Raw genomic sequence first — 27,467 nt, forward strand, 5'->3', positions numbered from 1 at the left:
CACAGTAGAGCTGTATGTGTGTAATGTGCATGTAGCTGAGCTGTATGTGTACACAGTAGAGCTGTATATGTGTAATGTACATGTAGCTGAGCTGTATGTGTACACAGTAGTGCTGTATATGTGTAATGTACATGTAGCTGAGCTGTATGTGTACACAGTAGAGCTGTATATGTGTAATGTGCATGTAGCTGAGCTGTATGTGTACACAGTAGAGCTGTATATGTGTAATGTACATGTAGCTGAGCTGTATGTGTACACAGTAGTGCTGTATATGTGTAATGTACATGTAGCTGAGCTGTATGTGTACACAGTAGAGCTGTATATGTGTAATGTGCATGTAGCTGAGCTGTATGTGTACACAGTAGAGCTGTATATGTGTAATGTGCATGTAGCTGAGCTGTATGTGTACACAGTAGAGCTGTATATGTGTAATGTACATGTAGCTGAGCTGTATGTGTACACAGTAGAGCTGTATATGTGTAATGTGCATGTAGCTGAGCTGTATGTGTACACAGTAGAGCTGTATATGTGTAATGTGCATGTAGCTGAGCTGTATGTGTACACAGTAGTGCTGTATATGTGTAATGTACATGTAGCTGAGCTGTATGTGTACACAGTAGAGCTGTATATGTGTAATGTGCATGTAGCTGAGCTGTATGTGTACACAGTAGAGCTGTATATGTGTAATGTACATGTAGCTGAGCTGTATGTGTACACAGTAGAGCTGTATATGTGTAATGTACATGTAGCTGAGCTGTATGTGTACACAGTAGAGCTGTATATGTGTAATGTGCATGTAGCTGAGCTGTATGTGTACACAGTAGTGCTGTATATGTGTAATGTACATGTAGCTGAGCTGTATGTGTACACAGTAGAGCTGTATATGTGTAATGTACATGTAGCTGAGCTGTATATGTGTAATGTGCATGTAGCTGAGCTGTATGTGTACACAGTAGAGCTGTATATGTGTAATGTGCATGTAGCTGGGCTGTATGTGTACACAGTAGAGCTGTATATGTGTAATGTACATGTAGCTGAGCTGTATGTGTACACAGTAGAGCTGTATATGTGTAATGTGCATGTAGCTGAGCTGTATGTGTACACAGTAGAGCTGTATATGTGTAATGTACATGTAGCTGAGCTGTATGTGTACACAGTAGAGCTGTATATGTGTAATGTACATGTAGCTGAGCTGTATGTGTACACAGTAGAGCTGTATATGTGTAATGTGCATGTAGCTGAGCTGTGTGTGCACACAGTAGAGCTGTATATGTGTAATGTGCATGTAGCTGAGCTGTGTGTGCACACAGTAGTGCTCTATATGTGTAATGTACATGTAGCAGAGCTGTATATGTGTAATGTGCATGTAGCTGAGCTGTATGTGTACACAGTAGAGCTGTATATGTGTAATGTACATGTAGCTGAGCTGTATGTGTACACAGTAGAGCTGTATATGTGTAATGTGCATGTAGCTGAGCTGTATGTGTACACAGTAGAGCTGTATATGTGTAATGTGCATGTAGCTGAGCTGTATGTGTACACAGTAGAGCTGTATATGTGTAATGTGCATGTAGCTGAGCTGTATGTGTACACAGTAGAGCTGTATATGTGTAATGTGCATGTAGCTGAGCTGTATGTGTACACAGTAGAGCTGTATATGTGTAATGTGCATGTAGCTGAGCTGTATGTGTACACAGTAGAGCTGTATATGTGTAATGTGCATGTAGCTGAGCTGTATGTGTACACAGTAGAGCTGTATATGTGTAATGTGCATGTAGCTGAGCTGTATGTGTACACAGTAGAGCTGTGTATGTGTAATGTGCATGTAGCTGAGCTGTATGTGTACACAGTAGAGCTGTATATGTGTAATGTGCATGTAGCTGAGCTGTATGTGTACACAGTAGAGCTGTATATGTGTAATGTGCATGTAGCTGAGCTGTATGTGTACACAGTAGAGCTGTATATGTGTAATGTACATGTAGCTGAGCTGTATGTGTACACAGTAGAGCTGTATATGTGTAATGTACATGTAGCTGAGCTGTATGTGTACACAATAGAGCTGTATATGTGTAATGTACATGTAGCTGAGCTGTATGTGTACACAGTAGAGCTGTATATGTGTAATGTACATGTAGCTGAGCTGTATGTGTACACAGTAGAGCTGTATATGTGTAATGGACATGTAGATGAGCTGTATATGTACACAGTAGAGCTGTATATGTGTAATGTACATGTAGCTGAGCTGTATATGTGTAATGTACATGTAGCTGAGCTGTATGTGTACACAGTAGAGCTGTATATGTGTAATGTACATGTAGCTGAGCTGTATGTGTACACAGTAGGGCTGTATATGTGTAATGTACATGTAGCTGAGCTGTATGTGTACACAGTAGAGCTGTATATGTGTAATGTACATGTAGCTGAGCTGTATGTGTACACATTAGAGCTGTATATGTGTAATGTGCATGTAGCTGAGCTGTATGTGTACACAGTAGAGCTGTATATGTGTAATGTGTATGTAGCTGAACTGTATGTGTACACAGTAGAGCTGTATATGTGTAATGTACATGTAGCTGAGTTGTATGTGTACACAGTAGAGCTGTATATGTGTAATGTGCATGTAGCTGAGCTGTATGTGTACACAGTAGAGCTGTATATGTGTCATGTACATGTAGCTGAGCTGTATGTGTACACAGTAGAGCTGTATATGTGTCATGTACATGTAGCTGAGCTGTATGTGTACACAGTAGAGCTGTATATGTGTAATGTGCATGTAGCTGAGCTGTATGTGTACACAGTAGAGCTGTATATGTGTAATGTACATGTAGCTGAGCTGTATGTGTACACAGTAGAGCTGTATATGTGTAATGTACATGTAGCTGAGCTGTATGTGTACACAGTAGAGCTGTATATGTGTAATGTGCATGTAGCTGAGCTGTATGTGCACACAGTAGAGCTGTATATGTAATGTGCATGTAGCTGAGCTGTATGTGCACACAGTAGAGCTGTATATGTGTAATGTGCATGTAGCTGAGCTGTACGTGTACACAGTAGTGCTGTATATGTGTAATGTACATGTAGCTGAGCTGTACGTGTACACAGTAGTGCTGTATATGTGTAATGTACATGTAGCTGAGCTGTATATGTACACAGTAGAGCTGTATATGTGTAATGTGCATGTAGCTGAGCTGTATATGTACACAGTAGAGCTGTATATGTGTAATGTACATGTAGCTGAGCTGTATGTGTACACAGTAGAGCTGTATATGTGTAATGTGCATGTAGCTGAGCTGTATGTGTACACAGTAGAGCTGTATATGTAATGTACATGTAGCTGAGCTGTATGTGTAATGTACATGTAGCTGAACTGTATGTGTACACAGTAGAGCTGTATATGTGTAATGTGCATGTAGCTGAGCTGTATGTGTACACAGTAGAGCTGTATATGTGTAATGTACATGTAGCTGAGCTGTATGTGTACACAGTAGAGCTGTATATGTGTAATGTGCATGTAGCTGAGCTGTATGTGCACACAGTAGAGCTGTATATGTAATGTGCATGTAGCTGAGCTGTATGTGCACACAGTAGAGCTGTATATGTGTAATGTGCATGTAGCTGAGCTGTACGTGTACACAGTAGTGCTGTATATGTGTAATGTACATGTAGCTGAGCTGTACGTGTACACAGTAGTGCTGTATATGTGTAATGTACATGTAGCTGAGCTGTATATGTACACAGTAGAGCTGTATATGTGTAATGTGCATGTAGCTGAGCTGTATATGTACACAGTAGAGCTGTATATGTGTAATGTACATGTAGCTGAGCTGTATGTGTACACAGTAGAGCTGTATATGTGTAATGTGCATGTAGCTGAGCTGTATGTGTACACAGTAGAGCTGTATATGTAATGTACATGTAGCTGAGCTGTATGTGTAATGTACATGTAGCTGAACTGTATGTGTACACAGTAGAGCTGTATATGTGTAATGTGCATGTAGCTGAGCTGTATGTGTACACAGTAGAGCTGTATATGTGTAATGTACATGTAGCTGAGCTGTATGTGTACACAGTAGAGCTGTATATGTGTAATGTGCATGTAGCTGAGCTGTATGTGTACACAGTAGAGTTCACCTATGCAAAGGTATTTAGTAGGTGAAGGAGTGTGGGGGTTTTGCCTTTTGGTTGGGTTGTTAATTAATGGTAGTTATCTTTTGGGGGTTTAACCCCTTATTTTCCACCTAAAAATCCATATTATGGCTTATTTTTTGCGTCACCAATTCTACTTTGCAGTGACATTAGTCATTTTACCCAAAAATTCACGGCCAAATGGGAAAAAAAATCATTGTGCGACCGAATTGAAGAAAAAACGCCATTTTGTAACTTTTGGGGGCTTCGTTTCTACGCAGTGCATATTTCGGTAAAAATTACACCTTATCATTATTCTGTAGGTCCATACGATTAAAATGATCCCCTACTTATATAGGTTTGATTTTGTCGTACTTCTGGAAAAAATCATAACTACATGCAGGAAAATTTATACGTTTAAAAATGTCATCTTCTGACCCCTATAACTTTTTTATTTTTCCACGTACAGGGCGGTATGAGGGCTCATTTTTTGCGCCGTGATCTGAAGTTTTTATCTGTACCATTTTTGTTTTGATCTGACTTTTTGATCACTTTTTATTCATTTTTTAATGGTATACAAAGTGACCAAAATACGCTTTTTTGGACTTTGGAATTTTTTGACGTGTACGTCATTGACCGTGCGGTTTAATTAACGATATATTTTTATACATTTACGCACGCGGCAATACCACGTGTTTATTTTTATTTACACTGTTTTATTTTTTTTATGGGAAAAGGGGGGTGATTCAAACTTTTATTAGGAAAGGGGTTAAATGACCTTTATTAACACTTTTTTTATTTTTTTGCAGTGTTATAGGTCCCATAGGGACCTATAACACTGCACACACTGATCATTGTCCCATAGGGACCTATAACACTGCACACACTGATCTCTCATCCTGATCACAGGCGTGTATCAGTGTTATCGGCGCTTGACTGCTCCTGCCTGGATCTCAGGCACGGAGCAGTCATTCGTCGATCGGACAACGAGGAGGCAGGTAAGGGCCCTCCCGGTGTCCTGTAAGCTGTTCGGGACGCCGCGATTTCACGGCGTCGGTCCCGATCACCCTGACTGAGCAGCCGGGTCACTTTCACTTCAGACGTGGCGGTCAGCTTTTTATCGCCACGTCTGAAGGGTTAATACCGCACATCGCCGCGATCGGTGATGTCCTGTATTAGCCGCGGGTCCCGGCCGTTGATAGCCGCCGGGACCGACCCGATATGCCGCGGGGACACCGCGTGACCCCGCGGCATATCACGGGAGCTGGCGGAGGACGTAAATATCCGTCCTTCGTCGTTAAGGGGTTAAAGTTAGTTGTTAGGAAGAGGGATTGTAATGTATACCCAAATGTTTGTAAAGTATTGGAACTTCCGTATTAACAGTAACTTGAGGGATAAGAGAATATATACATTTCATTTAGACAACATATATGTTTATGAGGGGTGAGTCTGATGGGCTCTATGGTTCAGTTATCAGTCCCAATGAGACTTGATTTCTAGGTTATTTTGTGCAATTTCCTATCTCTCTGTTTTCTTCAAGACTTCTAAACACCATTATCGGAATGTCCAGGTGGTATTGCGATGTTGTGTCTGTATCCAGCTCCACCTCACATGAATACAATATCAATTGTTTATATTTGGAAGCCTCCTTGTAAGGGGTTATGCGCCTACTTGATTCCGAGGCTCCAAACTAGTGAGGAACGTGCTTTTTAGTAGAGATGAGCGAACTTACAGTAAATTCGATTCGTCACAAACTTCTCAACTCGGCGGTTGCTGACTTTTCCTGCATAAATTAGTTCAGCTTTCCGGTGGGCTGGAAAAGGTGGATACAGTCCTAAGAAAGAGTCTTCTAGGACTGTATCCACCTTTTCCAGCCCACCGGAGCACCTGAAAGCTGAACTAATTTATGCAGGAAAAGTCATCAACTGCCGAGCCGAGAAGTTTGTGACGAATTGAATTTACTGTAAGTTCGCTCATCTCTACTTTTTAGTGTCAGACATAGTGTACTAAATTTTATACAACATAAAGCAGCCATTATTTTCAAATGTCTAATTTGTAAAACTATTTATTTTGTTGTGGGGGCAGTAGGGGTACTCTGGTGGAAAACAAATTTAGAAAAATCAACTAGTGATAAAAAGTGAAACTGAAAAGTGATATTTTAAATGACATCAATACCATTGTTGCGGTGAGTGAATGCTACATTCTTCTATTGTTACATTTTGATACTTTACCTAGTTGCATGCACCCCGCAGGTATTACGGAATAACTGGACCCTGACAACTGCCGCAGACTCCTTGTATCGGTACCACTCATATACAGAATTGCTCTCCTTCTGTTTCTTTTCTCTTTTGTGTGATATATTTCAAATTACTTCTATTTAAATACCTTAAACATTCCAGTACTTATCAGCTGCTGTATGCTCCAAACAAAGTTGTATAGTTCTTTTCTTACAGACCACAGTGCTCTCTGCTGACACCTCTGTCTGGAACTGTCCAGAGTAGAAGAAAATTCCCATATCAAACCTCTCCTCCTGCTCTGGACAGTTTTGACATGGACAGAGGCGTCAGCAGAGAGCACTGTGGTCAGACAGAAAAGAACTATACAATTTCCTCTTCAGCAGCTGTTAAGTACTGGAAGGATTAAGATTTTTAAACAAAAGTAGTTTGCAAATCGGTTTAACTTTTTGGCACCAGTGAATGTTAAAAAGTAAATGTACCCCTTTAATTCTGTCCTGCTGATCTGTGTTCCTGACCTGTACCCCTTTAATTATCCAGACTTTCAACCATGCCTGTGATCTCATCAGGCCTGCACCACTTGGCTGCACCTGAGCTTCTAAGCCCTGCTGTGCTACAGACTTTTATACTGATGGTATAACACTTATTTAGCTCTCTGTACTCTGCTTTTCTGCACTACTACCAATTACAGCATCAGCTGCCCCTCCTGTCTGTATTCCAGGGCTTGGAATCAGGGCATTCTGGCCCACCTGACCAGCTGCCACCTAACGGAGAACACTTTTGTGGTAGTGACTTGGTATCTGCCCCTACAGAAAAAGTCCAGCATCCACATTCTGGAGCAGGATAAAGAGTAAAAACAAGGGGATAGTTTAACCCTTACATCCGTGTTCAGAAGCGACTGCGAGCTGTAAGGAGTTTGACACGAGGAGGGGGCTCCTTCTGTCTTTCCAGCAGCACCCCGCAACGATCGTGTGGTGCTTGTGCTCACCTGGGCAGCAGAGGGTCTGACAAAGACCCCCCACGTCTGCCTTGGTAATTTCCAGGGCCGGACTGGGTGTGAAAACCAGCCCCATAGTGTTGCATCATTATACCAGCATGTCGTCATCTTCTTGTTCGTAAAAGGTAAAATCATGCATTTTAAAGTATATTAGTTTCCCCACATTAGGGGCAGTACAATTCCCCCCCCCCCCCCACATTAGGGGCAGTACAGTTCCCTCCCCCCCCCCCCCCACATTAGGGGCAGTACAGTTCCCCCCCCCACATTAGGGGCAGTACAGTTCCCCCCCCCCCCACATTAGGGGCAGTACAGTTCCCCCCCCCCCACATTAGGGGCAGTACAGTTCCCCCCCCCCCACATTAGGGGCAGTACAGTTCCCCCCCCCCACATTAGGGGCAGTACAGTTCCCCCCCCCCCCCCCACATTAGGGGCAGTACAGTTCCCCCCCCCCCCCCCACATTAGGGGCAGTACAGTTCCCCCCCCACATTAGGGGCAGTACAGTTCCCCCCCCCACATTAGGGGCAGTACAGTTCCCCCCCCCACATTAGGGGCAGTACAGTTCCCCCCCCCCCACATTAGGGGCAGTACAGTTCCCCCCCCACATTAGGGGCAGTACAGTTCCCCCCCCCCACATTAGGGGCAGTACAGTTCCCCCCCCCCCACATTAGGGGCAATACAGTTCCCCCCCCACATTAGGGGCAGTCACTGAGCGGGGCTCTGTACACTGGGGACAAGTGGGGCTCTGTACACTGGGGACTAGCGGGGCTCTGTACCTGAGGACAAGCGGGGCTCTGTACGAGAGAGAGCAGCCAGGGTGGCAGGCGCACTGATCGGTGGCACAGTGAACTCCGATGTTGCGCTGCTGCGCTTAGACGTGAGGTCACGTCACCCCACGTCTAAGCGCAGCAACGCGCCACGCCGGAGTTCAAAGCGCCTCTGCCAGGCAGCTGACCACCCAGGGCCGTAAGTAAGAAGCAGGGCCGGCCTGGGACAGTGCAGGGCCGGCTCTGAAATAAGTCACAAGAGCGAGCTCCCTGCTTAGGCTGGGTAGCTCTGAGTGTTCGCTCGTAGTGGCATATTTCCCACCGGCAGTCACTAGCAGGGCTGGATCATCATTGGCACTCATAGAGCACCTGCTCTGGGCCCCATGCCCGCAGGGGGCCCCGTCACATCCGGGACATCCCTGCGGGCTGCTCAGTTGCGGATCGGGCCCCCCGATAGCCCGGTCGCGGCCACTTTAAAACAGTGACCAGTGGCGGCTCCTGTGGGCCCGGACTCCTCCTGCTTTTTCTATATTTCATATTTCCTTACCTGGCCGCGCTCGGCAGGCTCAGGTGATGCGTCTGGTCTTGTGGGCTGTGCGTCTCCTGCGGCTCCTCTGCACGACGTCAGGGACTTCACTCATCATTTCCTGCAGGGCACAGTTTTCTTCATTACACCCCAGCGCTGCAGGAAATGACGAGTAACGACCCTGACACCATGCAGAGGGCTCCTTCCTTACCTCGTCACAGCCCACACATCACCTGAAAAATAGAAAAAAGCAGGAGGAGGGGGGAGCAATGAGCAGGGGAGGATTATGAGTGGGGGAGGATGATGAGGCAGAGGGGGGTAATGATGAGCGCGGGGGGGGGGGTGGAATGATGAGCGGGGGGGGGGTAATGAGCGGGGGGGGGGGTAATAATGAGCAGGGGGGTAATAATGAGCAAGGGGGGAGAATGGTGAGCAGGGGGGTAATGATGAGCAGGCGGGGTAATGATGAGCAGGCGGGGTAATGATGAGTAAGGGGGGAAGAATGTTGAGCAGTGGGGGAGAATGATTATCAGGGGGGGTAAATAATGAGCAAGGGGGGGGAGAATGATGATCAGGGGGGGTAATAATGAGCAAGGGGATGGGGGAGCTTAATAGTGGCAGTAGGGGAGGAGTAGAGGCCCCTCAAAGCAGTCAGAAAAGGCCCTGTAATCCCAAATTTCTGAAGAGTAGCAAACAGAAAGGGCCAGCTGAGCCTGTCAAAGGCCTTTTTGGCATCAAGGCTAAGGACCAAGGGCTGTTCTGAGCACCGATTAAGTCTATTAGACCCACTACCCGTCTGGTGTTATCCCCTCCTTGGCGGCATGGGATAAAGGCAACCTGGTCTTTATGAACAAGAGAAGGTAGGAAGCCACCATGACCTTGGTAAACAACTTCAAATCCGACTTAAGAAGAGCAATGGGTCTGTAGCTCGAACAATCATGGGGGTCCTTACCCGGTTTGGGGATAAGAGTTATCAAAGAGTGTAAAAAAGATTGCGGAATCTCCCCCCCCCCCCCCCCCCCTTAGAATGGAATTGAACTAAGAGACAAGCCCAAGAGAGGAGCAAAAGTCTTATAGTATAGATAAGTAAAGCCATCTGGACTGGGGGAGTGCCACCTAGGAAGAGCTTTAAGAACCTCTGCCACCTCCTCGGAAGTTATCAGCAGCCGATAGGGTTGGCAGGTCACATAGTGACAAAAAGGAGTGAAAAGCAGCATCACAGTCCCCAGGGTCAGGTGGAAGCTGTGAAGGAAGAAAATACAGTTTAGAGTAATAGTCCAGGAAAAGACGAGAAATAGCATCAGGATGATAAGCGTACCCATAGTGTCCTTCAGGGCCGAGGGGGACTGGGCAGCGTCATGATCATGCAATCACCTGGCAAGTATAGTATGGGCCTTATTGCCCTTCTCATAGAACCGCTGTTTAGCATGAAAAAGAAGGTGCTCGACCTTCCAAAGAGCAAGATCACCCAATTGAGATCGAGCCGCTACCAGCTGCCTCAGCACTGAAAGGGAAGGGGAAACCAAAAGTGAAGCCTCCAGCCTAGAAATCTCGGCACAAAGCTCCCGGGAAACGAGCCAAGGCATCTTTATTGAGGCGGGATCCTAGGGCAATACAATGACCAAGGATCACTGATTTATGCACCTCCCAAAGAGTGGCCTGCGAAAGCCTGGATCAATTCCCGGGAGGGCAGAGACTTAAGCATAGAGCCATTGAGGCAGCAATGACAACGACAAGACGAGGTAGACAGAGGAGAAAAGGAAAGCAGGACTGGAGCAGTTGAGCTGGGGAGGGGAGCTCGTTTAAGAGTGCTGCCGATCCATAAAGGGCCCAAAAATATTATTAAAATCTCCACCCAAACAAAAGCCACGCAAACAGGGGATACTTGTGAAGCTTAGCCCGAACCCTGCGTAGAAAAGGAATTTGGGAGAAGTTCGGGGCATAGACATTACAGGAACCCTGTACAAGGAACCCTCAACAACAACAAATCGCCCCCTAGGGTCTATAAAGAAGGAAGCTACCTTCAATGGGCAAGACCTAAAACTCAAGATAGCAAAACCTGCAACCTTCCTATCTGCAGTTGCCGAGAAAACCTGGGGGCAGAGGTGTTTGACCATACTGGGTCTTTCCAGTTTCTCAAAGTGCGTCTCCTGGAGAAATGCAACATCAGCCTTCAGCGCAGTCACTCCCGCAGTAGTAGGCGCCTCCCTAGGGGGGTAGTTGAGACCCTTCACATTCAAAGTGACGCACTTGACCATAATGGACATCAAAAAGGCAAAACACAAATAAACCAGTACACTCACCAGGGCCTAGGAAGCAGAACAGGATGGTGCAGGAGAGAGAACACCCACAACAAAATCCGGTAGGAGGAGATCAGATCCCAACGAGCCTAAGGGAAAAAGAAAAACAGTGGGAGGGAAAACAGGTGGGAAGAGAGACCAGAGGTCAGGGAGGACATCACAAGACAAAACAGCACAGACAAAGAGAGACAAGAATAAACAAACAAAGAGCACACCATTAAACAAACCAATGACCCTGAGGTCAGAGAGGAGGCCCAACAAAACCAAGAGAACCAAAAGACATATGCATAATAAAAGTAACCTATCAGAAAGCATGGCCTCGGTGGGGAAGTGAAAGTAAACCAAAGAAGAGAATGAACCAAAAGGTCCAACTCTGCCCCCCCAGGCCATGCCAAACATTTAGACTGAATCTAAAGACAAGTCCTATAATCAAGGCAACTCAGGGGAGAACCCAATAGAATAAGGTCCATCGGGCCAGCGAGACACAGGAGAGTCCCATCATGGCGGTAAAGAGGGTAGGCCCGGCTGGCCAGAGGGAGCAGGGAAACGCCTCGAACCGGACCGCCAATTGCGGCCCGGCTGCCACACTGGGGAGGAAATTAGTGAGGAAAGTAGACTGAGCAGTCAAGGTAGCTTGCAGCTGAGCGACAAAGGACCTGGTCGAATCATATGCCTCCGCCAACCCCTCAACCCTATCCAAGACCAATTGGAGATCCTGCCGGAGGGAAGATATCTTAGCACAGCAAATGTCCTTCACCTCAGAAATCAATGAGCGAAAATCTTCCTTGGTAGGGATTTGAGAAATAAATTGGCTCCAATCAGAGGGACTACCGAGCAGTCCAGTTCAGTATCAGACACGACCTCCCATGACTGTAGACAGCAGAGGGAGGTGCCTGCTACTATGGAGGCCCAAGATGGTGACCTCAAGGCCAGAGGAGAAGAGAGAGGCAGTCCCATGGATGGAGGCACACGGCCAGGGGGAGCGCTCACCTCAGCTGAAGTCCCAGGCAAAGGGTGGTCCGGAGGAGCTGCAGGGGAAGACAGCCCAGTCCCATCCAGGAGGGTCCCCAAAGTGAGGCAGTCAGGAGGAAGGCCCGACAGAGCCTTCACTCCGGTCACCAGCAGCGTAGGCTCCACAGCAGCAGGGACTTCCGGCAGGGGCTTCGGGAGCGTACACAGAGGCGGCACCGGATCCGGGGAGCAGGGCACTGAAGGAGCTTCAGGAGGTCGGTGCAGGGATGTAGCCCGAGCCGGAACCGTCCGACGGGTCACAGCACTCACAGAGCAGGAGTGCAGGAAGGAGGCCGGGCACAAGATGGTGGACAGGCTTCCTGTGGTCTGATCCTGAGGCGGCCTGAGGAACCTGGTGATGCCCGCAGGAGGCTCTGAGGACAACCGCTTCTCTGGGACTGGTGGGAGGTTCTCGCCATGTGGTAGGAGCAAGTCACGGGATAATGGAGCAGGCAGCAGGCCTTAGGGAGCGGGAGCAGTTCCTCTGTGCAGCATTTCACATTGGCGTCACGCCCCCAGAGTCCACCTCTCTTATTTTACAGGCCAAGGGTTCTAAAACATTTTCGAACAATACTGGTGAGAGGGGGCGACCCTGCCTTAGCGGCCCTGTTGCGAATAGTCGACTGGGTCACATTCTACTGTCTATACAGACACATCCCTGGACTAACAGTTCATTCCAGACACGTCCCTGGTCCCTGCTACATTCTACATAGACAAATTTGCCCACTTATGTCTGCAATAATCCCTTTTTGAGTAGAGCCCGGAAAGCCTGGGTCAAGGATGGACACCTCCTCTCCTTAAGCACTTATTCTTTACTTTTGAAGCACGATACTGACTTCCAAGGCGGTAACCCACCACTTATATTTTGTCTTTGGCAGACTGGGGGACTATGTAGACTTGCCCCTTTTGTAGACAGATCTATACAACATGTGTACACCTTAATAGTACAGCCTAATACAACTTCTCCTCTGCAGCGGATCTCCCCGTGCAGGTGGTGTGTCGGCCACAGCATGATGTAGGGGACAACACACACCCTCCATTTGTCTTTATGGGAGAGGAGGAGATGCAGCGTTTGTGCATGCCCCCTCTCCCATAAAGTTGAATAGACGGGGCGAGTCTGTCGACCTCATTACCTGTGCGGAGCTGTAGCAGTACTAGTGTTGCTCGCGAATATTCGCAATTCGAGTTTTATTCGCGAATATCGCATATTCGCGAATATAGCACTATATATTCGTAATTACGAATATTCTTTTTTTGTTTTTTTCACAGTACACATCAGTGATCACCCCTCTCTGCTTCCAGCTTGTGTGGTGTAAAGAAGGCTCTAATATTACTGTGTGATACTGGTGATAATTTTCGCATTTGCAAATTTTCGCTTATGCTAACTTTTGTATATGCTAATTTCCGCATATGTAAATTTTCGCATACGCGAATTTTTGCATATGCGAAAATAAAACGAGAATATTACGAATATGCAAATATTCGCGAATATATTACGAATATTCGTCCATATATTCGCGAATTTGAATATGGCCTATGCCGCTCAACACTAAGCAGTACCAGGTCTGACCCACGCAATCAAACACTTATCCCCCTATCCTGCTGATGGGGATAAGTTGCCTATAGCTGCAGTACTTCTTTAACTAAGACTGCAATTTGACATCTTGGGCCCCCACCATTCTATTACTTACAAGCCTTTAGTTATCTTCCTGGACTCATCCCTGGTGAGGTCGGTCCATGAGAAACTACTCTTGTTCTATATTTCTGCTGCTCCTAGAAAATCCAAACACCATTTCTGGATATCTAATTCACCTTCCTCTACCCGTCTTCTCCTTGAAAAACTTGTATTCCTTTTCTGTACGGACTTCACTGCTCAGGGAGAAGCGGGTTAAAGATTCCTACCACTGTTCCCTAACACATGTCAGATGAAAACTGAAGGAATAGAGAGCCACTAGGCTCTGACTATTAGCACTTACCCCTTATCTTAATGGTGTACTTTTGGGTTCATGTTCCTCTGGGTGCCCAACCCCCTTCCTCTTGTTTGTTCCCGTTAATCTGGGTTCACCTCTAGTGTTATATGGATCCACTGGATGCTTCTATTACATGTGTTTTTATTTCTCCCTGTTTGGATCTAGAGTGACAGCGGTAATGGAGGCCGGACACTGTATGCCTATGGTAATCCCTTTACCCTTTCTGCTGTATTGTCCTACTGAACCTGACCTTTCCTTTCCCTCCCTAGTAAAATGTTCAATAAATACATTTTTTAAAATAAATTTAAATAAAACAATTATGCATCAAAATGTAAATTCTTGTTTTCATGGACTAATGCCAAAAACTTTTCTCAAACACCCGTGGGGTCCAAATGCTCTCTACCTCCTGACTTCATTGAGGATGCACTAGGCGCTTCATCAGGTCTTAGGCCTGTGTGTGAGAGACTAAAAAACCTAATGAATTAGGGTAATAAATATCAATTACACTTTTTCTGTTCATACCTACATAAAAAAAAAAATGAAACAATATGCAAAAAATATTTGAAATTAAAAAATTTCACTTCACTTAATAACTTCATACGATTTCTGATTACGGGGGTCCTGCCGCGTTCGCTTAGAGCGTCGGGTGCAGCTCCGGAGGCTCTTGATGTCATGGCCCCTCCCATAGACTTGCATTGAGGTGGCATGGTTGTGATGTCACAAGCGGAGCATGATATCATGAGCCTCCGTCCCGCATCGTCAGCTATCCGGCATGGAGTGAAATTCGCTCCGTGCATCGGATGTCTGGGGTGCCGCAGCCGAGATAGCAGGGGGTCCACAGCGGTGGGACCCCCACGATCAGACATCTTATCCCCTATCCTTTGGATAGGGGATAAGATGTCTAGGAGCGGAGTACCCCTTTAACATAAAAACAGGCAACGTCCTGAATATGTTTAAAAACAAACATTTTGTTCAATAGCATAATATGCTTTATTGTGCTTTTTTTGATCCATATAACTTTATTTTTCAATCTACAAAGCTGAATGAGGGCTAATATTTTGCATTAAAAAGTGTAGTTTTTATCTGTACCATTGTGGCATTAATCTGATTTTTATTAATTACCTTTTATTCAACTTTTTTTTGGATGTGATCATGTGACCAATATTTTTACATTTATGCTATCAATTGTAAGGTCTCAGTAACATTATACTTTAAGGGTCTGTTCACACTGAGGAATTGGAGAGGAATTTCCACGAGTAATTCTGCTCGCTTTTTCCTCTCAAATTCATTCAGCAGTGAAAATCCCCATAGAGCTGTGCAGAATTTCTGCCTCTCAGTTCACACGGAGGAATTTCCTCAAGCAGAATTCTGACGAGGACGTCTGTTCCGCTTGAAGAAAGAACATGTTCTTTCTTTCAGGCGGAATCAGCGTCTTACTCCCATAGAGATCAATGTTATTTTTTTTCAGAAGAATTACCGCGCGGAATTTCCGCATGGAAAAAAAAATAAAAAATTTTATGAATAGAAATACTTGATACTCCTCCTCCGCATGAAACCTGCATTTCCGCGTGGAATTCTGTGAGTTCTTGCGGAAAAGTAACAATATTTTGAGGCAGAAAATTTCTGCTTGATTTCCGCCCCAATTCCTCAGTTTGAACATAACCTAATAGTTAGGACATTGCCGCACATGGTGATAACTAATGTTTATTTTTTTTAAACAAACAAAAAAATAAAAAATAACAGGGGAGGATGATTTGAATTTTTCAATTTACATTTTTTTTTTTTAAACACTTCTTAAGTCCTTCTAGGGAACTTGTACAAGCAACCATTGAATTGATTTATCATCGATCTGCATGCATGTACAGCTTGCCCATGCCAGAGTGTAGAGCAGAACTGTCAAAGCACTCACCAAGGACTTAAAGGGGTACTCCACTGTAAACATCTTATCCCCTATCCAAAGGATAGGGGATAATATGTTAGATCACGGGGGGTCTCCACTGAGGCACCCATGTAATTCGGTGCACAGAGTGAACTCCTCCATTCACGTCTATGGAAGGTGTGACAGCTATGTACTAGCTGCCACGCCCGCTGCCATAGACATGAATGGAGGGGGCGCGACGTAACGCCACAAACGCAGAAGCTGCAAGCTTTCGTGTTCCGTATGCCGCCACTGCCGGTCCAGAGAGCTTTGGATAGGGGATAGGATGTTTACAGCGGAGTACCCATTTAAAAAGGCCAACCCATCAACCAAACCAATGAAGTTTCACAGTATTGTGTTTTAATGCTGCTGTCAGTGCCAGTGTCTCTCAGCTGTGCCCTCTTCATACACCTAATATGCTTACAGGACTTAATAGTACGTCCTTGAGCATAAATGGGTTAAGAATCACATGTTTTTACGGTGTGAGTTCTTTGATGTGCAATTAGACGTGACTTTGTCCTAAAAGTCTGCATACATATCTTACATGAAAATGTCTTCTCTCCTGTGTGAGTTTTTTGATGTCCAACAAGAGTTGATTTTTGAATAAAACATTTTCCACATTCTGAACATGAAAATGGCTTCTCTCCTGAGTGAATTTTTTGATGTTCAAAAATAGCTGACTTTTGAGTAAAACATTTTCCACATTCTGGACATGAAAAAGGCTTCTCCCCTGTGTGAGTTTTAAGATGTAGAACAACGTGCGATTTCCGAGTAAAACATTTTCCACATTCTGGGCATGGAAATGGTCTCTCCCCAGTGTGAATTTTTTGATGTTCAACAAGGCTTGATTTCACAGTAAAACATTTCCCACATTCTAAACAAACGAATGGCTTCTCCCCTGTGTGAGTTTTTTGATGTCCAACAAGAGTTGATTGTTGAGTAAAACATTTCCCACATTCTGGACATGGAAACGGCTTCTCTCCTGTGTGAGTTCTTTGGTGTTTAACAAGAGTTGATTGTTGAGTAAAACATTTCCCACATTCTGGACATGGAAACGGCTTCTCTCCTGTGTGAGTTCTTTGGTGTTCAACAAAAGCTGATTTATTAACAAAACATTTTCCGCATTCTGGGCATGCAAATGGTTTCTCCCCTGTATGAGTTCTCTGATGTTCAACTAGTCTATATTTCCGATGAAAACATTTCCCACATTCTGAACATGAAAATGGCTTTTCCTCTTTATTAGGTTTCTGATGTCCAATAACCCTAATATGGATTTTATTTTGTATAATAGCCTGTGATGGATCAGTAGACAGGACGGGTATAACAGGATGAGATGACAGATCTTGGCTGTGAAGGGCTGAGGGTGTATCTGGGATAATGGAATGTTCTTCATATGTATCTTGTGTGATATCATCATCTGCTTTATAATATGAAGATATAAGATTCTCCTCTGATCTCCTGGTACAGTCATCTGCCAAGGATAAAACAGATTATTATTACTGAGAAATATAACCTTAAGAATTTTTCTGTGCAGCTTTATAAGGGCACTATCACAATTGGGGTCTTTAAAAGGGAATCTGGCAGCTCTATTGGTATGACTATGTTAACACTAAGAAAAATTTTCAGACAAAAATTCATCAATAGACAATATCCTAACAAATTACTGTTAAAAGCTGAAAGAGAATCCCTTACTGAGAAAATACCTCAAGTAAAACAACCCCGAATGTATTTAGTGCATAAGTTTCATCCTCTCAACCATAGGATTGATAATATAATTCGTAGACACTGGAACATATTAAGTGAAGCACATCCTGGAGTTAAAGAATTTACACAAGTACCTATTTGCTGTAATAAAAAAAGCCCCTACTATTAGGGATACAGTAGTAAAAGCTGACATAGGGAGTCAAGTAAAAAAAACACATCAACAATTTCTCTCTAGTCGGAAAAACGGGACTTACCCGTGTTTACATTGTACACATTGTTCCAATGTTCTGAAAGGTGATACAATTCTCCATCCTCACAAAAGGTATCCCCTACAAGATTAGAGGATACCATACATGTGACACATCTAATGTTATATATGCACTTAAATGCCCTTGTGGGCTTTTATATATAGGAGAGACTTCACAACGCATGAAGGATAGGTTGAGTAAACATAAGTCTACGATCAGATGTCAGAATTTACTGCTTCCTGTGCCACATCATTTCCATGAGAAAAATCATAATATAGCTCAACTTCGTTTCCAGATAATAGAACAAATTAGATACCCGAGACGAGGTGGGGATATTAAGTAATTACTCCGTCTTCGAGAGGCATATTGGATTCATACATTAACCCCTTAAGGACGCAGGACGTAAATGTACGTCCTGGAGCGGTGGTACTTTACGCACCAGGACGTACATTTACGTCCTAAGCATAACCGCAGGCATCGGAGCGATGCCCGTGTCATGCGCGGCTGATCCCGGCTGCTGATCGCAGCCAGGGACCCGCCGGCAATGGCCACGATCTCGCGGGCGTCCGCCATTAACCCCTCAGGTGCCGGGATCAATACAGATCCCGGCATCTGCGGCAGTGCGCGATTTGAATGAATGATCGGATCGCCCGCAGCGCTGCTGCGGGGATCCGATCATTCATAACGCCGCACAGAGGTCCCCTCTCCTTCCTCCGTGCGGCTCCCGGCGTCTCCTGCTCTGGTCTGTGATCGAGCAGACCAGAGCAGAAGATGACCGAAAACACTGATCTGTTCTATGTCCTATACATAGAACAGATCAGTATTAGCAATCATGGTATTGCTATGAATAGTCCCCTATGGGGACTATTCAAGTGTAAAAAAAAATTAAAAAAAAATGTAAAAGTAAAAAAAAGTGAAAAATCCCCTCCCCCAATAAAAAAAGTAAAACGTCCGTTTTTTCCTATTTTACCCCCAAAAAGCGTAAAAATTTTTTTTTATAGACATGTTTGGTATCGCCGTGTGCGTAAATGTCCGAACTATTAAAATAAAATGTTAATGATCCCGTACGGTTAACGGCGTGAACGAAAAAAAAAAAAAAAAAGTCCAAAATTCCTACTTTTTTAATACATTTTATTAAAAAAAAAATTATAAAAATGTATTAAAAGTTTTTTATATGCAAATGTGGTATAAAAAAAAAAAGTACAGATCATGGCGCAAAAAATTTGCCCCCATACCGCCGCTTATACGGAAAAATAAAAAAAATTATAGGTCATCAAAATAAAGGGATTATAAACGTACTCATTTGGTTAAAAAGTTTGTGATTTTTTTTAAGCGCAACAATAAGATAAAAGTATGTAATAATGGGTATCATTTTAATCGTATTGACCCTCAGAATAAAGAACACACGTCATTTTTACCATAAATTGTACGGCGTGAAAACGAAACCTTCCAAAATTAGCAAAATTGCGTTTTTCGTTTTAATTTCCCCACAAAAATAGTGTTTTTTGGTTGCGCCATACATTTTATGATATAATGAGTGATGTCATTACAAAGGACAACTGGTCACGCAAAAAACAAGCCCTCATACTAGTCTGTGGATGAAAATATAAAAAAGAGTTATGATTTTTAGAAGGCGAGGAGGAAAAAAAGAAAACGTAAAAATTTAATTGTCTGAGTCCTTAAGGCCAAAATGGGCTGAGTCCTTAAGGGGTTAAATACTATTTTTCCAAAGGGTCTTAACCGGGAATATGAAGTACCACAGTTATAAATGCATATACCCTCTCCAGATTATGATTATGATAATTCTTTTATCTTTTCATTTCTCTCACAGACACAGCAAAAAAACGCTTGAATGTGAACACTGTCAGAAGTCTGTTATGTTCAAAGTATATATTATTATATAGTAGTAGTGTAAACAGACAGAGATGCAGACATGTTACATAACTGTCAGTTGTACCTTTCCTGGAGGCGATGATGGTTACCAGACTTATAAAATCGGGGATTTTCCTAGTCTTTAGTGACAGAAAATATAGATTTTATTAAATAAAGGAGACAAACATTATGCTAATTCCTTCTTTACTACTTCGGATAGCAGCATAGTAAGGGTTAATAAAGTAACAGTTTCAGAGAGAAAAAAAAGTATGCAAATAGGTATTTAGGTACAAACAACCAATCAGGTTACATTACAGGTCATAACAGGTGAATAAGGTCCTCTTTCTTTGGTATGAGATAAAGAGAATAATAATATTTAAGTCCTATAAGTCAATATTTACAAGAATAAACAATGCCTTCATTGTCCTGAAGAATAATAATGAAGAGGTCAACTGGAACTCAGCATAACAGGAGCAGGAGAAAATCCCCATAGAAAACCTATGCTGCTCTGGACAGTTCCTGATATGGGCATCAGGTGTCAGCAGAGAGCACTGTGGACAAGACAAAAAATAAATTCAAACAGAAAAGTAATTTACAAATCTGTTTAACTTTCTGGCACCAGTTGATGAAAAAAAAAAAAAAAGAAGTGTTTTCCACCGGAGTACCCCTTTAAGCATAACAAAACTGTGAGTTTGAAGGATAACAATTTTAAGGCAATTCATTATCTCCCCAGGAATCAATGAGACGTAGGATGATGTTAACATCCCACGTATATTGATACCTGGGTTGAGGCGAATGTCTAAATTTTATGCCTTTCATCAATTTACAAATTAAGGGATGTTTACCCACTGGAGGGGCGTGAATCGGGGAATGATAGAAAGATATAGCGGATCGATACACATTTATAGTTCGATAAGCTTTACCTGATTCAAATGATGAAGATAGAAAATTAAGGATTTGTGTCATAGGTGCATGTACGGGATCCCCTTGTTTGCACCAATGACACCAAGTCTTCCAGGCTGATCCCTAAGCTGTTTTGGTACCTGGAGCCCAGGTGTTTGATAATAAATCTCTAGCTGATTGATAAATTTCAGATTCAGATTGTTACGCCGAGCGCTCCAGGTCCCTGCTCCTCCCCGGAGCGCTCGCAGCATCCTCTCATTCGCAGCGCCCCGGTCGGACCTGCTGACCGGGCGCGCTGCGATATTACTCCCAGCCGGGATGCGATTCGCGACGCGGGACGCGCCCGCTCGCGATGCGCATCCCGGCTCCCGTACCTTACCCGTTCCCCGTCTGTGTTGTCCCGGCGCGCGCGGCCCCGCTCCTTAGGGCACGCGCGCGCCGGGTCTCTACAATTTAAAGGACCACTGCGCCACTGATTGGCGCAGCAGGCCTAATCAGTATCCTCACCTGTGCACTCCCTACTTATACCTCACTTCCCCTGCACTCCCTCGCCGGATCTTGTTGCCATTGTGCCAGTTAAAGCGTTTCCTTGTGTGTTCCTAGCCTGTGTTCCAGACCTCCTGCCGTTGCCCCTGACTACGATCCTTGCTGCCTGCCCTGACCTTCTGCTACGTCCGACCTTGCTCTTGTCTATTCCCTTGTACCGCGCTTATCTCAGCAGTCAGAGAGGTTGAGCCGTTGCCGGTGGATATGACCTGGTTGCTACCGCCGCTGCAAGACCATCCCGCTTTGCGGCGGGCTCTGGTGAATACCAGTAGCAAATTAGAACCGGTCCACCGACACGGTCCACGCCAATCCCTCTCTGGCACAGAGGATCCACCTCCTGCCAGCCGAATCGTGACAGTAGATCCGGCCATGGATCCCGCTGAGGTCCCGCTGCCAGTTGTCGCCGACCTCACCACGGTGGTCGCCCAGCAGTCGCAACAGATAGCGCAACAAGGCCACCAGCTGTCTCAACTGACCGTGATGCTACAGCAGCTACAACCACTGCTTCAGCAATCATCTCCTCCGCCAGCTCCTGCACCTCCTTCGCAGCGAGTGGCCGCTTCCAGCCTCCGATTATCCTTGCCGGATAAATTTGATGGGGACTCTAAGTTTTGCCGTGGTTTTCTTTCGCAATGTTCCCTGCATTTGGTGATGATGTCGGACCAGTTTCCAACTGAAAGGTCTAAGGTGGCTTTCGTAGTCAGCCTTCTGTCTGGGAAAGCCCTGTCATGGGCCACACCGCTCTGGGACCGCAATGATCCTGTCACTGCCTCTGTACACTCCTTCTTCACGGAGATTCGAAGTGTCTTTGAGGAACCTGCCCGAGCCTCTTCTGCCGAGACTGCCCTGTTGAACCTGGTCCAGGGTAATTCTTCTGTTGGCGAGTACGCCATCCAATTCCGTACTCTGGCCTCCGAATTATCCTGGAATAACGAGGCCCTCTGCGCGACCTTTAAAAAAGGCCTATCCAGTAACATTAAAGATGTGCTGGCCGCACGAGAAATTCCTGCTAACCTGCATGAACTTATTCATCTTGCCACCCGCATTGACATGCGTTTTTCCGAAAGGCGTCAGGAACTCCGCCAGGATATGGACTTTGTTCGCACGAGGCGGTTTCTCTCCCAGGCTCCTCTCTCCTCTGGTCCTCTGCCTCCCACCGTGGAGGCTATGCAAGTTGACCGGTCTCGCTTGACACCTCAAGAGAGGACACGACGCCGCATGGAGAACCTTTGCCTGTACTGTGCCGGTACCGAACATTTCTTGAAGGATTGTTCTATCCGTCCTCCTCGCCAGGAAAGACGCACGCTGACTCCGCACAAAGGTGAGACAGCTCTTGATGTGAACTCTGCCTCTCCACGTCTTACTGTGCCTGTGCGGATATCTTCTTCTACCTTCTCTGCCATGGCCTTCTTGGATTCCGGATCTGCAGGAAATTTTATTTCGGCCTCTATCATCAACAGGTTCAACATCCCGGTGACCAGTCTCGCCAGAGCCCTCTACATCAACTCTGTTAACAATGAAAGATTGGACTGTACCGTGCGTTACCGCACGGAACCTCTCTTAATGTGCATCGGACCCCATCACGAAAAAATTTAATTTTTGGTCCTCTCTAACTGCACTTCAGAGATTCTTCTTGGATTACCGTGGCTTCAACGCCATTCTCCAACCCATGATTGGACCACAGGGGAAATCAAGAACTGGGGTACTTCTTGCCACAAGGACTGTCAAACCGGCTCCCAGTACTCACAGTCGAGACCCTGTTGTTCCCCCAGTATCTGGTCTTCCTAAGGCCTATATGGACTATGCTGATGTTTTTTGCAAGAAACAAGCAGAGACTTTGCCTCCTCACAGGCCTTATGACTGTCCTATTGACCTCCTCCCGGGTACTACTCCACCCCGGGGCAGAATCTATCCTCTGTCTGCTCCAGAAACCCAAGCCATGTCAGAATACATCCAGGAGAACTTAAAAAAGGGGTTTATCCGCAAGTCCTCCTCTCCTGCCGGAGCTGGATTTTTTTTTTGTCTCCAAAAAAGATGGCTCCCTACGCCCTTGCATTGATTACCGCGGACTTAATAAAATCACGGTAAAAAAACGCTACCCCCTACCTCTTATCTCGAAACTCTTTGACCGCCTACAAGTCGCCCACATCTTTACCAAGCTGGACTTAAGAGGTGCTTATAATCTCATCCTCATCAGGGAGGGGGACGAATGGAAGACTGCATTTAACACCAGAGATGGACACTGAGTATCTGGTCATGCCCTTTGGCCTTTGCAACGCCCCTGCCGTCTTCCAAGACTTTGTAAATGACATTTTTCGTGATCTTCTATATACCTGTGTTGTGGTTTACCTGGACGATATTCTGATTTTTTCTGCCAACTTGGAAGAACACCGCCAACATGTCCGCATGGTTCTTCAGAGACTTCGGGACAATCAACTTTATGCCAAAATGGAAAAATGTCTCTTTGAATGTCAGTCTCTTCCTTTCCTAGGATACTTAGTCTCTGGCCAGGGACTACAAATGGACCCAGATAAACTATCTGCCGTATTAGATTGGCCACGCCCCTCCGGTCTCCGTGCTATCCAACGTTTTTTGGGGTTCGCCAATTATTACAGACAATTTATTCCACACTTTTCCACTATTGTGGCTCCTATCGTGGCTCTAACCAAAAAAAATGCCAATCCTAAGTCCTGGTCTCCTCAAGCGGAAGACGCATTTAAACATCTCAAGTCTGCCTTTTCTTCTGCTCCCGTACTCTCCAGACCTGACCCATCTAAACCCTTCTTATTGGAGGTAGACGCCTCCTCAGTGGGAGCTGGAGCAGTTCTTCTACAAAGAAATTCTTCCGGGCATGCTGTTACTTGTGGGTTTTTTTCTAGGACCTTCTCTCCGGCGGAGAAAAACTACTCCATTGGTGATCGAGAATTACTGGCCATAAAATTGGCGCTTGAGGAATGGAGGCACCTGCTGGAGGGATCCAAATATCCAGTTATTATATACACTGATCACATGAATCTCTCTTATCTCCAGTCTGCCCAACGACTGAACCCCCACCAGGCTAGGTGGTCGTTGTTCTTTGCCCGTTTTAACTTTGAAATCCATTTTCGCCCTGCTGACAAGAACATTAGGGCTGACGCCCTCTCTCGTTCATCGGATGCCTCTGAAGTGGAAACCTCTCCGCAACACATCATTCCTCCGGACTGTCTGATCTCCACTTCTCCAGCTTCCATCAGACAAACTCCTCCAGGGAAGACTCCTCCACGGGCCTGTACTGTCTGTGCCCGGGATAAGACTCCTCGCCAGAAGCCTGCTGGTCTCCTTCATCCTCTGCCTGTTCCTGAACAACCTTGGTCACAGATTGGTATGGACTTTATTACTGACCTGCCCTTATCCCGTGGCAACACAGTAGTTTGGGTGGTCGTTGATCGATTTTCCAAGATGGCACATTTTATCCCTCTTCCAGGCCTTCCTTCTGCGCCTCAGTTGGCAAAACAATTTTTTACACACATTTTTCGCCTTCACGGGTTGCCCACGCATATCGTCTCGGATAGAGGCGTCCAATTTGTGTCTAAATTCTGGAGGGCCCTCTGTAAGCAGCTCAAGATCAAATTAAACTTCTCTTCTTCTTATCATCCCCAATCCAATGGGCAAGTAGAAAGAATTAAACAGGTCCTGGGTGACTATTTACGACATTTTGTTTCCTCCCGCCAGGATGACTGGGCAGATCTTCTATCATGGGCCGAATTCTCATACAACTTCAGAGTCTCCGAATCTTCTGCTAAATCCCCATTCTTCGTGGTGTACCGCCGTCACCCTCTTCCTCCCCTCCCCACTCCCATGCCCTCTGGTTTGCCCGCTGTTGATGAAGTGACTCGAGATCTTTCCACCATATGGAAAGAAACCCAAAATTCTCTTTTACAGGCTTCATCCCGGATGAAAAAATTTGCTGATAAAAAGAGAAGAACTCCCCCCATTTTTGCTCCTGGAGACAAGGTATGGCTCTCCGCTAAGTATGTCCGCTTTCGTGTCCCCAGTTATAAACTGGGACCACGCTATCTTGGTCCTTTCAAAATCTTGTGCCAGATCAACCCTGTCTCTTACAAACTCCTTCTTTCTCCTTCTCTCCGTATTCCCAATGCCTTCCATGTCTCTCTCCTTAAACCACTCATCCTTAACCGCTTCTCTCCCAAAGTTGTTTCCCCCACTCCTGTTTCCGGTTCGTCTGACGTCTTCTCGGTGAAGGAGATTCTAGCGTCCAAGACAGTCAGAGGTAAAAAATTCTTCTTGGTTGATTGGGAGAATTGTGGCCCAGAGGAGAGATCTTGGGAACCTGAGGACAACATCCTAGACAAAAGTCTTGTCCTCAGGTTCTCAGGCTCCAAGAAGAGGGGGAGACCCAAGGGGGGGGGGGGGTACTGTTACGCCGAGCGCTCCGGGTCCCCACTCCTCCCCGGAGCGCTCGCAGCGTCCTCTCATTCGCAGCGCCCCGGTCGGACCTGCTGACCGGGCGCGCTGCGATATTACTCCCAGCCAGGATGCGATTCGCGACGCGGGACGCACCCGCTCGCGATGCGCATCCCGGCTCCCGTACCTTACCCGTTCCCCGTCTGTGTTGTCCCGGCGCGCGCGGCCCCGCTCCTTAGGGCGCGTGCGCGTCTGGTCTCTACGATTTAAAGGACCACTGATTGGCGTAGCAGGCCTAATCAGTATCCTCACCTGTGCACTCCCTACTTATACCGCACTTCCCCTGCACTCCCTCGCCGGATCTTGTTGCCATTGTGCCAGTGAAAGCGTTTCCTTGTGTGTTCCTAGCCTGTGTTCCAGACCTCCTGCCGTTGCCCCTGACTACGATCCTTGCTGCCTGCCCTGACCTTCTGCTACGCCCGACCTTGCTCTTGTCTACTCCCTTGTACCGCGCTTATCTCAGCAGTCAGAGAGGTTGAGCCGTTGCCGGTGGATACGACCTGGTTGCTACCGCCGCTGCAAGACCATCCCGCTTTGCGGCGGGCTCTGGTGAATACCAGTAGCAACTTAGAACCGGTCCACCGACACGGTCCACGCCAATCCCTCTCTGGCACAGAGGATCCACCTCCTGCCAGCCGAATCGTGACACAGACCCTGTTGGCCTGAAATGAACCAGGCTACTAGAGACAGTAGTTCAGACATAACTAGAGATGAGCGAACTTACAGTAAATTTGATTTGTCACAAACTTCTCGGCTCGGCAGTTGACTTATCCTGCATAAATTGGTTCAGATTGGAAAGAGTCTCCTAGGACTGTATCCACCTTTTCCAGCCCACGGGAGCACCTGTAAGCTGAACTCACTTATGCAGGATAAGTCATCAACTGCCGAGCTGAGAAGTTTGTGACGAATCGAATTTACTGTAAGTTCGCTCATCTCTAGACATAACTAAAGGATGAGGGTTGTGCAAAGGATCGGTTAGAATAGATTGGGAAAGAGGAAGTATTAGTGGAAAATCTATGGTCATCCCTAAAATTTGTGGGAACCACAACTGGGTTGGCCATCATGGAGTACTTCTAAGGTAGACTTCTGGAGTTTGTTTGATGAAGGACTCTCAGAATCAAGGTGAAAAGGCATATAGACCGTTTGAGGGCCAAATCTGGAGAAGAGCGTCTGTGCCCAATGATTCCGGATCTGGGAGCCAACTGTAAAATTGAGGAAGTTGGCGGTTCAAGCGGGAAGCAAAGAGGTCCAGTTGTAAAGGACCCCAGAGATTTTTGATTTGTTGGAAAATTAGAGGATCTAACTTCCAGTCGCTGGAATCTAAGAAGTAGGGAGAATTCCAATCTGCTATGGAATTGGAGAGACCTGGAATATATTCTGCTTTGATTACAAATTTGTCTGTCCAGACAAAAATGCCAGAAGTCCCTTGCAATATTGGCAAGAATCCGTGATTTGGTTACTCCCAAGCGATTGACATATTGCACTGCAGAAATATTGTCCATTCGCAATAGAATGCAACAGTGCAACTTGTCTTTTGCAAAACTCTTGAGAGCAAAGAAGCCCGCCAAAAGTCCTAGACAATCGATAAGAGACAACTCTTTTGTAGACTATTTCCCGCCTGTGGAAAGGGGTCCGCATCGAGCCCCCCCAACCCAGATGGCTGGCATCTGATTCTATAATCAAGTCTGGAATGGGATTGAAGATGGTTTTCCCATTCCATTCTTGAATGTGATGCAACCACCATAATAGTTCTTCCAGAGTTTCGGTGTTAGGGTAATTTCATCAGAATATCCCAAACCGTTTTGGAAATGTTGAGCTTTTAAATGTTGTAATCCCCTGTAATGTAATGGGGCTGGAAATATTGTCTGGATAGATGCCGACAAT

The 27,467-nt window shown here is 45.6% G+C and overlaps 2 protein-coding genes and 1 pseudogene across 3 annotated transcripts in view; 1 reads left to right on the top strand and 2 right to left on the bottom strand.

Annotated features, from left to right (window-relative positions):
• Positions 1-27,467, top strand: part of LOC130296495 (zinc finger protein 605-like) — a 505,889-nt gene that overhangs the window by 246,421 nt on the left and 232,001 nt on the right. The gene's annotated exons all lie outside the window — the stretch shown is intronic.
• The window catches only part of LOC130297364 (zinc finger protein ZFP2-like), a 322,941-nt pseudogene that overhangs the window by 25,672 nt on the left and 269,802 nt on the right, over positions 1-27,467 (bottom strand).
• LOC130296979 (gastrula zinc finger protein XlCGF26.1-like) overlaps positions 14,928-27,467 on the bottom strand; it is a 67,785-nt gene continuing 55,245 nt past the window's right edge. For both annotated transcript variants that reach the window (XM_056549107.1, XM_056549115.1), the window contains exon 3: positions 14,928-17,317. In XM_056549107.1, the coding sequence (XP_056405082.1) occupies positions 16,305-17,317 (1,013 nt within the window). In that variant the 3' untranslated portion in view covers positions 14,928-16,304. The remainder of the gene's footprint in view (positions 17,318-27,467) is intronic.

The sequence above is a fragment of the Hyla sarda genome, chromosome 1, assembly GCF_029499605.1.
Source record: "Hyla sarda isolate aHylSar1 chromosome 1, aHylSar1.hap1, whole genome shotgun sequence".
Taxonomy (NCBI): Eukaryota; Metazoa; Chordata; class Amphibia; order Anura; family Hylidae; genus Hyla; species Hyla sarda.